General features: G+C 39.0%; 2 protein-coding genes across 3 annotated transcripts; one reads left to right on the top strand and one right to left on the bottom strand.

Annotated features, from left to right (window-relative positions):
- Nucleotides 1-416: 416 nt before the first annotated feature.
- Nucleotides 417-9,115, bottom strand: tchp (trichoplein, keratin filament binding). The gene is made up of 13 exons (XM_080432599.1): nucleotides 8,988-9,115; nucleotides 6,673-6,871; nucleotides 5,794-6,004; nucleotides 4,825-4,881; nucleotides 4,451-4,519; nucleotides 4,047-4,220; nucleotides 3,840-3,952; nucleotides 3,675-3,741; nucleotides 3,411-3,583; nucleotides 3,184-3,265; nucleotides 2,856-3,041; nucleotides 690-833; nucleotides 417-544 (listed from the first exon to the last, which is right to left on the bottom strand). Exons 2-13 carry the CDS (start codon nucleotides 6,861-6,863, stop codon nucleotides 512-514), a joined length of 1,500 nt encoding a protein of 499 aa, XP_080288725.1. The 5' UTR covers nucleotides 6,864-6,871; nucleotides 8,988-9,115; the 3' UTR covers nucleotides 417-511.
- gltpa (glycolipid transfer protein a) lies at nucleotides 8,475-16,353 on the top strand. Of its 2 annotated transcripts, none has more exons than XM_080432607.1 (7): nucleotides 8,475-8,525; nucleotides 9,463-9,683; nucleotides 10,456-10,569; nucleotides 13,038-13,096; nucleotides 13,213-13,346; nucleotides 14,129-14,279; nucleotides 14,442-16,353. In XM_080432607.1, the coding sequence occupies exons 3-7, from the start codon at nucleotides 10,467-10,469 to the stop codon at nucleotides 14,622-14,624; spliced, it is 630 nt and encodes a 209-aa protein (XP_080288733.1). In that variant the 5' UTR covers nucleotides 8,475-8,525; nucleotides 9,463-9,683; nucleotides 10,456-10,466; the 3' UTR covers nucleotides 14,625-16,353. The 2 variants fall into 2 exon arrangements, with proteins under 2 accessions (XP_080288733.1, XP_080288732.1); XM_080432606.1 differs by lacking the exon at nucleotides 8,475-8,525 and adding an exon at nucleotides 9,202-9,235.
- Nucleotides 16,354-16,398: the final 45 nt, after the last annotated feature.

Here is a 16,398-nt window from a genome sequence, read left to right on the forward strand (position 1 = left end):
ATACGCAAAATTCGGACTCGTTCCGAATAATTAACTCATTCAGTGCCACTGGCCAAAATTCTTTGTAAAAGTGCCATTCAGTGCCACAGCCAAAATTCATTGTAAAAAAAAAAGTGCTTAGGAGCCAAGATACAGCCTTTTTCAGTAAGAAGTTAAACAAGAAGTGAATGGAGCAGAACATTTTCAAATCATATCTTGGGTTCTGAACAATTTTTTTACGTTTTTAACGTCCTGTGGCACAGGGCTTATTACATAGGACGTATTTTACGTCCAGTGGCGCTTTTTCGCTCCATGGAAGCTTGCATTGACTTTATAAGGTTTTTAAAAAAAACGTATTATTCGCATGAAAAAATCGCCCCCGGTGTGTAAGAAGCTTTAGTGTTTTCTTCAGATTTAATACAAAATGTTAAAGTGTAAAAAAAACAATTTAGCTCTAGCATGATTGCAAACCTATCTCATTTTATTATGTAAACAAGCTTTATTGGCATAAAAATAGTCTGTTATTGAGTCCTCATGTCCAGGCTGATCGGGGTCTGCTGTGAATCTGAAAAATCAAGTAAGGAATTCAATTAGTTAAAGGTAAAAAAAAATAATCAATCAAAACACTTTCCTAAATAACAGCCTGCTAGATGGAATGCAAACTTCACTGTCATCGATTCATATGATGTGGCCTTTTTATAATCCTGTACCTTTTCCTGGTACCCCCGCTCGACTCTCCTCTCCGTCTCCAGCCTCAGCTCGTCGTCTTGGAGTTGAAGCGCCTCCCTCTCCTCCTTTTCTTCTTCTTCTCTCCTGCATTGCTCCTCCCATTGCTCACGACCCCGTTGCTCGACCTACAATAATATTGTAAACACACAATATACTTGGTCCAAGACAGTCTTGGTCTGAGGACAGAGTCATTTTAGATTTCATTGGCTATTCGAAAATAGCAGATATACAAGCTTGTAGATCTGCTATTTTTGTGGGGGGAAATCGTGACGTGTGCAAATCTTTGAAAATATATATATTTTTGTAATTGTAACTCAAATCTTTACTTCTGGTGGGGGTCCCTGGTACAAAAAGATATTGAGATGGGGCGTCCCCGGCCAAATAAATAACATTTTGGGTGGTCCTTGACACGAAAAAAAGGTTTGGGAACCACTGATATCGCAAAAAGAAAAAAGTACATTTAGGATTTAGACATTTGTAGAATCACCAGAAGCAAAGATTTGAGTTACAAATGTTTGCTTTAAAAAAAATATATATATTCAAAGATTTGCAATATTATTCAAAGAATAGCAGATCAGCACGGCTCTATGAGCTTGTATATCTGCTATTTTTTAATAGCCAAAGAAATCTAAAATGACACAGATGCGTTCCTGGATTGAATTGAGTTATGTTTATTAATGGCCCCTGTAGTGGAATTAATGCAGCTACAACAGCATTAAAGTTCATTTGACAGCATGAATTAGCATCATACAATTCTGCAAATTCACTCATTTCAACTATTGTTTGTATTATTGTTTATACATTTAAAATGTGGTGTGTGCCTGAGATTTGTCACATCTTTAAGCTGGTTTGTTACAAATGGAGGGCCATCCAAAGGTTAGTGAGTAATTTGGCCTATTGTTAATCCAGAAATTGGTTAGTGCTGTTGTAGTCATTTATTGCCTTGATAGGTCATTAGAGTATCTGGGGGACAATAATTCATGATTTTATTCCAGGGGTAGGCCGCATATTAAGCCATCTCCAGTGGCTCCCTATGCTTTGACAAAAAAACATATCAAAATTAAATTAATATAATCGTTATTGTTGTAGGACTAAACAAGTGATTCTTAAATTCTCCAATCGTAAAGAAAAATGTCTAGCCTATACACTGAGAAAATGTCTAGCTTATGTCCACAGCCTTATCCTCTAAACATTTTGCCAAACCTCAATAGCATTGGCTAGTCGAGTTTCTCTAGCTAGACTAGATTACAAACACAGAAAAGGGACCCTCAGTGGAAAATAGAGAATTTAATAGTGTGTGGACAGATTTGTTTGCTTTCACTGCTAGCGTTGCTGGCTTGCTGGTATGCTTGATCTTCAGCGACAAATTAGCAAACGGTAAAGAAAAGTAATATTGAAAGAGATTTCCAGAACCGGCAGACTACATTTGCTGAAATGTATCTGACGCAGGCAAGTGATGGATTCGGAACACACTGCAGTCTGATAGTAAACATTTTATCTAATTGTTTTGATGTTCATTTTGATTTGTTTGGTTAATTTGAAGCCGAGTTTTATGCAGAAGACACCAATGTCTCAGAGCTTTGTCACATCTTGGGTTTGTGAAAATATGTTGCAAATATTGAGCATCTACAGTGTATTATTTGTTTTGCTTTGTTGTCTGTCGTTTTTAACTTTGCTCTGTGCAGCACTTTGGAACTTTGTTTGGAAAGGTGCTATACAAATAAAATTCATTATCATCATCATTATGTGAAAATGCACAGCTAGGAAATTCCAACAAAAGCATAAAAGACCACTTCTCTGCATGCTCGCAAGCTGTAACAGAGCTGTTATGTGCTACAGCTGGTGGGAACACCACTGCCCATTAACATGGGGGCCAACTGTAGAGTTGACGTTCTAGACTTGTTTGGTGGAATCAGGCCTTATTTGAAAAGGGACTTCAACAATCACTAGACATTACTGGGGTTCTCAATAGGGTGAATTGGAGCAAGCTCAGTGCCTTGATATTTAACATTTTAGTTAGCCGGAAGCTCTAGCTTCTTAAGTGAATTTGTTTTTTGTGAAAGATACTTTTAGTTTAGCAAAAGTAAGTCACAATTGCATTGCTTTTTAAGTGACTATCAGGATACGTGTAGAATCAGTGCTCTAACCTGAGCATTAATTTCTTGCATCCGTGCAGTTCTGTATCCCTGTTCCTGGTCCCTCTCCCTGCGTCTGGTCTCCCTCTCCAACTCCAACTCCTGGATCAGCTCTTCTCGTCTCCTTAGCGACTCCTCTTGATCCTCACGGTTCTGCTGCATCTTAGCCTCTAGCTGCTGTTGTCTCCCCATGAGAACCTTTAGGTGAAGCATTCAGCTGGGTTATTATGAAACGGTCATGTTTTGGCTTACCTCCACCTGGGGTTTTCAGCCATTTGTGTGTTTATTTTATTTTATTTATGACATCCCAAATCCCTCTGGACTGAAAAGGCTAATTCACCTCATGCATGAGCCGCTCCCTGGCTTTCCTCTCCTTCTCCCACTCTGCCTCCCGTTTCTCCCAAACACGTTGGGCTTCCTCCCTGAAAGGATGAGACAGGGTGTTTTGCAATTTTAACAGTAACAGAATCCCTGCCCCATAGTCAAGAGCTTACAAAAGACTAGTCTTATACATGTGTTGTTCACCGAAAATAACCATTTCAACTGAAAAACCCAACAAGTGCTCACCTGTACAGAAGGTCAAACTCTGCCTCCCTTTCCCTCTCTAGCTCAAGTTGTTCTTCGATCACATGTTTCATCCAGGCGGCGTCAGCCATAGCCCTTTCTCTACGTGCACTCTCACTCCTCCTGTCCTCTTGCTCCCCTTCCAGCAGAGCGGTCAGGATCTTGCGGTCTGCCTCCTGGTTGGGTACAGGCAGGGCACACAGATATTGCTTAGCATTGCAGAGTCCACAGAGGCTGAGTGATGAATGAAAGTTTAATTGGACTCACAAGCTCCTCCTGCACTTGCTGTGCTCTCCTCTTCAGCTGAGCGCGGTACTGACGGACCAAGAAATGCCTGAAGGGGCAAGAGGTCAGTAAGCATGTAGCTAACAAACGTAATGAGATTTCTATCGTTTCCAGGCCATTATGAAGCCCACGGAGAGCTTGCCTTACCCCATCTCTGATTTCCTTCTCTTGTCCTCCACTTTTCGCCTCTCTTCCTCCATCTTCTCCAACTCCCAGTGCTGGGCGAGCAGGACTTCCTGCTCTTTCTTTAGACGACCAGCCTGAACCACAGAGAAATTAACCACTACTTAAACAACGCACCTGATAACACCATTTCTTATCACATTTCAAGTTAAGATTCCAAGATCTGTATACCTCTTCCTCCCTTAGCTTCAGTTCTTCCATCTGTTTCCTGAGTTCATCTGCTCTCTTCCGCTCCTCTGTTTTTCTTCCTTCTTCCTCCTGCTTCATTCGCTCCACAGCCTCTTTTCGCGTTCTCTCAAACTCGTTTTCGAAACGTCTCTTCTCTTCCTGAGCTGCCTCTTCATGCTGTAGGTTTTCAATAGAGGGCTTATATCAATGTTTAAATGTACTCAGTAATGCACTATGCTGTAAGGAATCATTCACTGACAGTAGATTTCAGACTTGATACTGTATGTATATATTACAAATGGTCTACATGTCAAAAAACATGTATATTCCTTTAAAGTATATTGAGACACAACGATCTGCTGAACAGCTATACTATGATAATGCTCAGTATTACAAATATTACCTACCATTTTTTTCTCCGACACCTGCTCTTGCCATTGGCTGACAACATGATCTTTATGTAGCACAGACTCGACCTGTGGGCAGAATGCAACTAGGATTTGTGACAAAGACCAGACAGAGATACCGACAACCCTGACCTAAGAATAATTAATCCTCTGAAGTAATTCTATTGTAGGACTCAGGTTAACAAAGTCCTGGAATATTTGCCTCACAAGAGCTATTGGTTTCCAGATCAAGTGCACGTCTTGTCAAAAAAGTGTCTGTTTTCTCTACGCTATAAGACTGTCATGAGATTCCTCTGAACTTTTAGCATGCCGTGCCATTTACCTGTTTGCCCCAAACCTGTGCAACAACAAAAGGTTAGTTTAGGTTTAGCTACCTCTCGCAACTCTGGGTTGTTTTTCTTCCAGTGTTCATGCAGCAGCTCTTGTGCCAGCTAGAGGGTATAAGACAGAGACAACCATTATCACTGCAGTACAGGCTGACACATTTTGCACACTGTGTTATATTAGTGATGTGCGGGTCGACCCTTAACTTCAGTAGGTTCAGGCGGGGGGCCAACACAAACACAAAGAAAAGCATTGGGGTAGCTCCTGTCTGTCTCTCTCCCTCTCTCCTATTCTCCCTCTCTCCTATTCTCCTGTCTCCCTCCCTCTACCTGTCTATCTCCTACTGGAATCGATCAGAGCTTGTGTTCAATGTGTTGCTTTATCAAGTTAAGCGCAGCTGCGTCTGTCACTATCCCCTCACTGTACATCCATGTCAACTTTATCTTTGAATCCAGCGAGAGAGAGAGCCTGCAAAAGACTGTATTCGACCGTCTTCTAAATGCCTCAATTGATTCTAAAAAAGAAAAGTAAACATTTACAGAATCAGAACCTTTGACTGACTGATGATAAAAACATAATTGACACAATTAACTGTCAGACCTTGCAGATTACAGAGAAATGTGTTTAGAATTATGTGCAGGGATTTTGAGACCAAAGACATGCACACACACATATTGTATCATATTGTATTATAAACACTACTCAGGGACCATGCAAATCGGGAACAATGTAAGTGGGGAATGCATTTACAATACACATTGTACCCGTTGTTAGAGTAACCAGTGCAGTACCGGCGGGCACTGGCTTACTCGGGAATAATGCAAGTGTTGATGACGTACGTGAGCAATGCATACACAAATGGAGTTCCATTGTACGGTACCACTTATATTGGCGCAGCGGCACAAACATGACGCAAAGTTCAGCGAATCTGTGAAGCCGATGCCTAATCTGTGAAGCCATCAACTACTGTTACATTGTTGATGGAGGAACATTTCATGCAAGTTATGCGACTACTGTACCTTTTTCCTTCGCTCCTCCCTAGCTGAGCGGAGCTCTTCTGTCTTTTGCACCAACTGACTTGACAATGTTCTCCTATCAGGAACGACTCCCTGGAGCTCTGCCTCTAGCTGGTCTCGCTCCTCCTGGAGCATGGCCCTGAGACGGCTCCTGCGCTGCTCCAGATTCGCCTTCTTCTCCTCCTTCAACCTATCTTTATGGTATGCTGACATGCTGGCCGAAGAGATGAATGAGACATTAGCGCATTCGTATGTCAGTTGTCTGCTCAAGAGCAAAGGATGTTATCCTCTCACTGTGTCTTTATCAGAACTGGCAAATTTCTCCAGAATGGTGACGTGTACATCATGTAATTAGTGTGAAACAGATATGAGCGAGCTCTTTATGTGGTGGTACATACAGTTCTTGTGTACACTCACTGCACTGGCCACTAGGTACACCCGTTCATTATTGCAAACAACCTCCTACTCCTCCAAACAGAGGGCATTGATTGATTGATTGAATACTTTATTAACAGTTTGCAAAGACAAGCACAGGGAAGTACAAGGTCTGTTAAGAGGATTTTAAACCCAAGAAAGCAATATGGCTTTTTTCCAATGGGGTCCTTTGTTCTCAATTCATCGAAACTCAGTACATAATCTAATAGAATACACACATCACTTGGTTGAGGTGCTGGGTTGGAAAGTATCATGAAAAATAAACCTGCACACTCATCTGCTCCCATGTAATTTAATGACAACGTTTTGCGGCAAGGCTCTTCACCGGGTCAAACTCCTGGAGTTTGACCCGATGAAGAGCCTTGGCTCGAAACGTTGTCATTAAATTACATTGAAGCAGTAGGTAGTAGGTGTGTACCTAATAAAATAGCCACTGTATAATATTACCTCTGTTCATGAGACTGACGAGAACTCCACCCTGCTTGTTTAGAGCTGTATAAAGTCTGTTTTTTGAAGTACTGAGAATGCAGCTCCCACTGCTGCCGCGAGCGGGCCTCCTGTTCCCTCTGCCGTGCCATCTGTCTCTCCACCACACGGGCACGACTGGGCACATGAGCGGACAGGGTTGGTAGAGCCATGGGGATCTCTAAAAAAACACACACACACACACACACACACACACACACACACACACACACACACACACACACACACACACACACACACACACACACAATGTTATTGATTGATTGACTTTGCAAATAGTACAGTGGTACGACATTACAATCATTGTAATAATATCGTAATACAATTGTAAAACAATGATTGCTAAAAGGATAACACAAAAAACACTATAGGGGCTTGTTTCCATTGTGGTCCTGTGTATTCAATTCATTGAGACATTTAAAGGCATACAATAATATACAATAATATTAATAATAATAATAAAAAAGACATCAATAGTAGCAATAAACGTATATGTACAGTAAACCGTTGGTTCATGTCATCAGCGTTATAGCTCGCACTGCGAAAATAGCAGACCTATGATGAGCTCAATGATATTAAAGGTAGGGTAAGTGATTTGCGTTGGTTAAAATAATTGTTAAATAGCTCTATATTCTGATAGTACTCATTGCTATAGAGTGTTTGTTCAGTATTAGGAGTCTCCTTGTCTCTCCACCTCTTTATTAAACAGAAAATGCATTTTCGTTTCAGTTTCAGTTTCATTTCCAATTTTATCCAACCAGGACAGAGAACTCAATCAGGATACAGATTAAACAAGTGAAATTGGAAGTGATGACACTAAGAAATGAGAAGACAAAATTGGAACTGGAACACTATACAAATTAAGCTTAAAAATGGGTACTTTCTCCTGATTGGCTGAGATTTTGACACCTACCGAAAAAAAAAAATTCTGTTTATTAAAGAGCTGGAGACTCAGGGAGACATCTGTTACTGAAAAAACACTATAGCAATGATTACTATCAGAATATAGTATTTTAACCTTTTAACAAAATACTTTTTGTTTTAACCAAAAAATATCACTTACCCTACCTTTAAGCTCATGTGTCGCGAATGTATTGTGAGCTTGTTGATCGACTATTTTCGGCAAGCAACACCGACGTACGAAGGAGTATAGACTTGTTTTGGCTGGGGACAAAAACAAACAAACTATGTATCCCTAGAATGGCAGCCTGTGATATCATGTATTCCAAATACATGAAATGTATGTAATATCACAGCCGTTCAAAGGCTAACAAACACCAAGATAATATAACATTACTGTCGTCGTTGGCCACGCTGCATCAGCTATACTAACTATGGGGGAACATTAGCTGTAGTATACAACCCTCGTAGACGTAATTATGATTCTGACGTTTTCAATCTACGAGAGTTGTAGGGTGCACTTCCTATAGTGACTTGGACTTTCTGCACTATGCCCCGTAGACACTCCAAACATTGTACAAAATGAAAATAAAGGTGCTTACCGCTGAGCCCCAAATGTTAACTGGGTCTACGGGGTAGTAGTGTAATGTAATAATCCATATCTTTCAATAAAGAAGTGTTTTAATGCCGTCTGTGGCCGATTCTGTCGGAAGTTCCCAATGGGCGGTAGTGACGTGAGTGACGGGGCGCATCCGGTGGAACCCGGAATTACACTAAATGTAAACAGGAAGTTAACGAGGGTGAAAAAATGGCGTTCGGCCACAGACGGCATTAAAACACTTCTTTATTGAAAGATATGGATTATTACATTACACTACTACCCCGTAGACCCAGTTAACATTTGGGGCTCAGCGGTAAGCACCTTTATTTTCATTTTGTACAATGTTTGGAGTGTCTACGGGGCATAGTGCAGAAAGTCCAAGTCACTATAGGAAGTGCACCCTACAACTCTCGTAGATTGAAAACGTCAGAATCATAAATACGTCTACGAGGGTTGTATACTACAGCTAGGGGAACATAATTATTCAAAACAATTACGTAGCTACGTTAGATATCTGTCTCGGTTGACAGGCCATATAGTTCGCTATTGATTGGTTGATTGATTGAATACTTTATTTGCAGTTTGCAAAAAAAAAAACACAGTACGGTTCAATCAATAATAGGTCTGCTGAGAGGATTTTAAACCCAAGAAAGCATATGGCTTGTTTTCATTGGGGTCCTTTGTACTCAATTCATCGAAACATTAAAGACAGACAGATATACACTACTATGCACTATTGTGATATTTGACCTAATCTAAATTACTATACGCTTACCTGGCTGTCCAGTGTCACTCTTAAATTTGTGTAAGTTTGTTGATTTCTAGGCGGGTCAGCATTCAAATAATAACCGTCCTGTAAGCTTCTTAAGAGCATCCATAGAAACCACTCCACTTCCTAGTTACCCCCACGCTACGGGATGCGGTATAGGACAAAAAGATCCATGTAGCCTAACCTCGCGTCAGCAGGCTTTCCAGGACTCGCTGTACCCTGTACCCATAACAGTCCTTCAAAAACCTTGTTTGGTTAATCATTTAAAAAAGTAATCTTAGTTTACTCGAATTACATGCTTGACAGGTGTTTATAAAGCAAGACTATCTTTCAACAGAATTAATTAGTGCACTCTTGGTGTTTATTTGTACATTTACATGAATGGCTGCTCCCCGTAGATATGGAAAAGGTTATCGTAATGCGTTTGAGAAGCAAAAGTTAATTATTGTTAATATGTCATAACAAAAACAACGTTTTTCAGCAGGTTAAGTAATTCATCCAGATCCCAGTAGTTGGCGGTCTTGCAACATTGTATGATAATAAGTGTGAAAGAGGAAGAATGCTGTCAGCTGATCGGCTCAGTTAAAGACCATCCTGACCAGATTGATTCAAGACTGGTGTTGAAACTACAGTCCTCTGTGGGATATTTGGCTGCTTTTCCTAATGCTGTCACAGCCGGCTGACTATCTATTTGACTCAAATGTAAGTGTCATGGAGTGTCCTCTCTTGTGTGTGTGTGTGTGTGTGTGTGTGTGTGTGTGTGTGTGTGTGTGTGTGTGTGTGTGTGTGTGTGTGGTGGAAGAAGTACTCAGATATTTTACTTAAGTCAAATTAGCAATACCACAATATAAAAATACTCTGTTACAAGTAAAAGGCCTGTGTTAAAAATTTTACATGAGTAAAAGTACAAAAGTATTGGCATCAAATCAAAATATACTTACAGTACCAAAAGTAAAAGGATTTCTTTTTTTGAAAATAGCAGATCTACAAGCTCACAACTTGTGGCATAGTGAGGCGTTGTGAGCTTAGATGGGCAATTTTCAAATAGCCTATGTATAAAATATGGCTAAAGTGGTTAATGCATGTTTCATAATATAATAATTTATATCAAGTAACTAGTAACTAAAGTTTTCAAATAACTGCAGTGGAGTAAAAGTACAATATTTGCCTCTGAGATTTAGTGGAGTAGAAGTAAAAGTGCTGAAAACTGGAAGTAAATAATAAGTAAAGTAAAAATACCAAAATTGTGTACTTAAGTACAGTACTTGAGTAAATGTACTTACAGTAGTTACTTTCCACCACTAATCTGTGTGTGTGTGAGTGTGTGTGTGTGCGTGCGTGCGCAGTGCGTAAAGGAGGAGCAAGCAAGGGGAGGAGGTGGGGAGTGTTGTCTACTTTTCCCAGGTGTCGACAATCAATCAGCTCTGCCTCTGTAACTGTCTATTTGTCTAACAGTCTATTTGTAACATTACAGAGTACAAGAAGATGGCTCTCCTCAATGACCATCAGTTCAGACAGCTCCCACCTGATAGTAAAATAGAGACACGACCATTTCTGGAGGCAGTGTCACATCTTCCACCCTTCTTTGGTAAGTGAAGTTTGTACAGGTGATGGTGAACATGTAACTGCGTTCGTTACAGTACTTGATACATAGTAGTTAGCATGTTCCCCATCAGTTATTTAGAAGTTTATTTGTAGAAGAAAACATAATTGTTGATGTTAATGAGTGCAGAAATGATGTAATTTTCTATGGAGTGATTTACTTTTAGCAGGCTTCATATCTTTTGATTTAACAATGAATTATCTCGCAGTTCATAGGCAAGACTTATCTTAGAGTAGATTTGATTATTATCTATATATTAGTGATACATTTGTTAATGTTCTATTTTACAAATATTTGTCTCTGTCTGACCGTAATAGCAGTTGGGAATTGTTTTCCAAAATGGTATTAAGTTCAACTTTGATTAAGAAACACAAAGCTAATTGTGTGATACAATCTATCCAATCACCTCAACATATTGGTCCCTATAAAGGATAATCTTTTTTGGTGAGGATCAAATTCCTCTTCATCAAGCAGTCCTCATCCTTTAGCATGCATAATTTAATTCACTGCCCTGGATTTTAAGTTGTGAAAATTGATTAGTACGGTGTTGAGTTGCCCTTGCTCATTCACTGGCTGCATAGTGCACTGGGGCAGCTTTGTGTGGCTTCATTCTGTATTAATATGCCAAAGCTCCTGTATTGAATCTGTCACGTGAAACCCGTGAAACCCTTGTTGTGGGACCTCTATTTGTTTTGCATTGCCAGGGCCTTCCATCCAGAGGCACTGTTGTTTGTAACAACAGTCGAGCTGTAGCATATTATGTATTGTTAAACAATAGAGACAAACAGAGACAGACAGACATGCAGAGAGAGGTGTGTATGTAGAGATTGTATTCATACAATTCCATTTAGTTATATTCATATTTTAGTCTTCTGAAATGTTTAACTTTTAGTCTAGTTTAGTTGACTAAATATCATAAGATTTTAGTCGACTAAATCTACAATTGATTTAGTCGACTAAAATGTATTTTTGGCAGGGCTTGATGGCGTCATAATGCCTGATTTATACTTAGCTGCATGCCGAAAATAGCTGATCTACAAGATCAGCTATTTCCGGAATGCGACACCAGCACACAACCAAGAATAAAATGACTAGTCTTAGTTCTACTGGATCTCTTCTCCACTGGTCCCTCCCAAACATTTTAGCATAGTTTTTATTTGTTGACGAAATTGTCAGTATATTTAGTCATAGTTTTAGTCATCATAGCTTAGTTTTTATTTAGTTTTCGCCAGTGAAAAAAAGGTAGTCATAGTTTTAGTCGAGAAAATGAACACTGATATAGAGACAGTCTATATATGTAAATACTGAGGGCATGCAGGGTAAACGTATAAAGATCCTTAGGAGAAAGAGGATGTCACTGAAATGAGATACAACAGTGTTGGCATCAGTTCAACACAATTGACCGCACTTGGTCATGAGTAGTTTCCGCTGGGGGGGGGGGGGGGGCTGAAGGCTGTCTGTTTTGTCACACGATCTTCTCCATCAGCTGTGTGTGGTCAAGAGATTTTAGATAACTCCCTTGTGGTCCACTGTCCTACTGTATCTCCAAACACTCAGGTTCTCTACACTGTCAAATCCTGAGTGTTATTTCACTCTGGTTTCACAAGTGAAACCAAATGGACCGTAATAACTCTTGGATTTACAAATGTATAAATAAACACTGAGGATTTTACTGTGTAGTAACCTAATTAAAAACACCCCATTGACACTAGTATAATGATGATGCCTCAGTCTCAATTAAAACATAAATTAATAATCCAGGTGGATATCACCCCTGACACTGTGTACTGCAGCTTGTTTTGACATTTATGTTAAAGTTTGATATCTACATGGCACGGCACATAGGAAACCAAATTGAAATGTTGTAAGGATTTGTACATTAGTGATATATTTTTTTCAAATCTTACATGATGTCCCCTATTTATACACAGTGCATTGCATTTGGAGGGGAAAGCTGGAGCTACTGAATATTTAATGCAATCCAATGCTCCTTTCAAAAAATCTGTCTGGCTCTCTATCCTGTTTAATTATTTAACATTGTTTCTTAGTGTACAATTTAATAGAAGTTCCAACAATTGAAAATTATTTAATCCAACAAAAACATGTGCATGTGGAACCGCTGTAGTAGTAATGAGTAATGACACTTACTGTAAACATTTATATTTTCTACTGTCAAAGTGCAATGGTAATTCAAGAGGTTACAATGATGCATAATGGTCTGATGTTAATCAGACATCAAAAATAGTCAGTCTACAAGCTCACACCACGTGGCATTAGGATGCGTTGTGAGCTTGTAGATCTGCTATTTTCGCCATTTGTTTGTTATTCTTTTAATAATTTAATTTGTTTTGCCTGACATGCGTCAGGTTGAAAGTGATTACCGGTACTATCATTAACAATGAGATCTCTTTACTGTTTTCAGCTAGATATTATGTGTCCATTTCTCTTTTCAGATTGCCTTGGCTCAACAGTGTTTGCTCCAGTCAAGGCTGACATAGCAGGGAACATCACTGTAAGTACTTAATATACATACTAATATAATATACTAATAATACACAATAAAATTTGTATCTCTGAGAGACTAAAAATGTAAGTTCAACTGTATTTTGTATTGTTGTCCACATTTAGAAAATCAAGGCAATTTATGATGGCAACCCAACTAGGTTCAAGACACTCCAAAATATACTGGAGGCAGAGAAGGAGATGCATGGAGCAGAATGGCCCAAAGTTGGAGCTACCTTGGCACTGATGTGGCTAAAAAGGTGAGGGAAGAAGAGATTTGTGGGGTTTTGGTGTGCGTGTGTGTCTTTAACCACATAGAGATTTACATCTATTTTGCAAGTGAGACCTGGCCATGAAGGCAGCGTATATGTAGTTTGCAAATATAACACATACATGTAGCTGAACGTATAACACCTTAAAACAGACCCAAATAAAGGACATGAAAGAACTATAGAGAACAGGCTTCCTAGTGGTTAAAAAGTGTGTCAAAATGACTATCCTCATAACATGGACAGTGTAACCTTGTAACAGGTGCACTCGAACTCTCTGGGATTGAAAATCATCAACTGATATAAAATTTAACAAAAGCAGAGGAACTAATTAGCCCTCTAAGTTCCACTCCCCTGCTGAACAGGAGCCCTGACCAACCTTTTGGAGTCATTAGTGCAGCGACAGAGATCGCCCTCCCCCGCAAACAATGGCTAATTGTGTTCCATTTTAATGCCCAGCCAAGCTGGATGCGTTGTGGAGGAATCGAACCCTGGTCTCCGCGGTGGTGGGCAGGAACTTTACCCTTGTGCCAATTGGACAACCCATATGAAATAAACCCTGATTACTGATATAGGATACAGTGTTGTGTAAGGGATCTTGTGTTAATTACAGCTCTTGGAGCGGCAAGGTATTGTGTGACTGGTGTGTGCACGCATTAGACCATGCATAGGATATTGACATAGTCCAACAAAAGTGTTTATCATGTTTACAATTTCTTATTTAAGCATCTTGTGCAGCCAACTTGTGTATATTTCTTAATCTCCATCACCAGAGGTCTACGATTTATCCAAGTCCTACTTCAGAGTCTGGCAGATGGTGAGAGGGACGAAAACAACCCAAATCTCATCCGTATCAATGCCACCAGAGCCTACGAAGTCTCCCTGAAGATGTACCATGGTTGGCTGATTCAACAACTCTTCAAGGTAAGGAGTTCACAGGTATTGTGTGTTTGTTAAAGACATGCTTGGTTCAATTGCTGTTTGAGAAATGTACTACACAGTAAAATCCTCAGTGTTAATTTAGCACTCAGGAGTTACAATATTTTTAGTGTTAATGTCTTTCAAATCTCTGTTTACCCCTTTTAGGCAGCACTTTATGCTGCTCCCTATAAGGTAGACTTCATGAAGGCTCTTTCCAAGGGTCGGGAAGTCAAGGACGAGGAATGCTTGGAGAAAATTAGAAAATTCCTTGTAAACTTCACCGCTACTGTGGATGCTATTTATTCCATGTACAGCAAGTTGAATGCTGATCTAGACTACACAGTGTGACCAACACAAAACGGTTTCTTATTCACCGACTGATGCGCCTGGTTTACAGTTATTTAGATTCAGTCGAAGCCTTGTCATGGTCACAGGACAACTTCTTGTGGTGATGTGTAAATGATTCAGTGGTTCTACACATCAATTGTCTGTGTTGGAACTCATCTGTGTGCCCTTTGCTTGCTTTCTTATCGCCATTGTCTTTGTCTGTATCTTCGCTTTTTGTGAGTATGTTATTTATAAAAATTAAGACAATTATCAAGTACTATAATAACCTCAAAAGACATCTATGTAAACAATTTTTCATGAAAACGGCACCAGGCCTGTTATGAAAGTGATGGCTTTCAAAGAATATACAGTTTATGCAGCTTTTGAGAACAACGGCCTGTTTTTTATATTGCTGCATTACCGAAACTCAAAACAAGTTCACTGATTAATAGTGCTTGAATTTGGTATATTTTATATTGGTCTTTTTCACTTCTAACATGCATTTAAAGCATGTTTATTAAAATAAACAACTTGAACGTATCATAATTTAAGTGTTAAAACCTATTGTGCATTTCTGAGTCGATCATACCAAGAATATATTTAATTAATATTTATTTGTGAAATTACAATAAGGATTAGTATTTAGTGTTAATTGTCAGATTATTTTTCCTTGAAAATATTTTTTTGATTGAAATGGTAAAATACCTTTTAAAAAGCCAATTATTTTATGGATATTGTGTATGTATTTTTGGAAATGTGATAACAGGAAGGTGGTGCTTTAAATTGATGTATTATGTCAAAACGTAGCAGTACAGAAAGCTATTGCTTTTATTTTGAAGTGAGATAGGAAAAATGGCTTGAAAATAAATCCTCTTCATTTACATGTGTATAGTAAAAGTAGACACATTTGTTTGAGAGTTCATTTTACACAAACAAAATATTTTTTGTTTTCCAGTTTAAAAAGGTACTTTATTACTTCAAAAGAGACAAGCCATAGCCAGAATTCATCATTATATTATGATAATGTATTTAATTTATTTGGTAAAAGTTTTGATTATTGTAAGGAGTCTAAGGACTGACATTATGTCGAAAAGCACACAAGATTCATTTAAGCACAAACCAGCATAAAAGGAGATCCGTTATGTGTTCTAATGTTATAGTACACGTACACCTATCTGTGCCTTTAACCTGGTTGCAGGGGGCGTAGTGAAGACCATATAAACTTTTCTGGCGCTGTGTTTTTTATATTTGACTCTTATTCAACCAGGTTGGCTATGTAAGAAGAACCAATTCTAAAGAATGAAGGCCTGTGTCTGTCTCTGTCTTGCTTTAGCAAGGTCTAGGACTGTGGTACTTTTAACCTCCATACCATGAAGGAATTGCATGTCTTTCAAAGTATTTTTTCCCAAAGCAATGCCTCACCATTAAGCTTAAGCTTATACTTTGTCATATGACGGTGTCGTTCCGAGCTTGTAGATCAGTTATTTTCGGTCCAAGCAAGTATGATGCAGCATAAATTAGGCTTTGGGTGATCTGACTTCAGTCCACTATCTTCTCAGGTGCTTACCTTCAAATCTGTCATGTGGGAGAAATTAAACGAATGTTGCACTATTAACTCTTTGCCTTTTATACTGTTGCTTTGATACATGATTATATTCTATTACAATTATTGAATTTGGATTGTAGTTTTGTTCATGTGAATTGTACAATATTATTATGACACCTGCACTGAAATGCAGGAACTTTCTCAATAAATCTCAATAAAAGGTTCAAGTGTGGATTGTTGCTTGTTACA

The sequence above is a fragment of the Gymnoscopelus braueri genome (genome assembly GCF_963280865.1).
Source record: "Gymnoscopelus braueri genome assembly, chromosome: 7".
Classification (NCBI taxonomy): Eukaryota; Metazoa; Chordata; class Actinopteri; order Myctophiformes; family Myctophidae; genus Gymnoscopelus; species Gymnoscopelus braueri.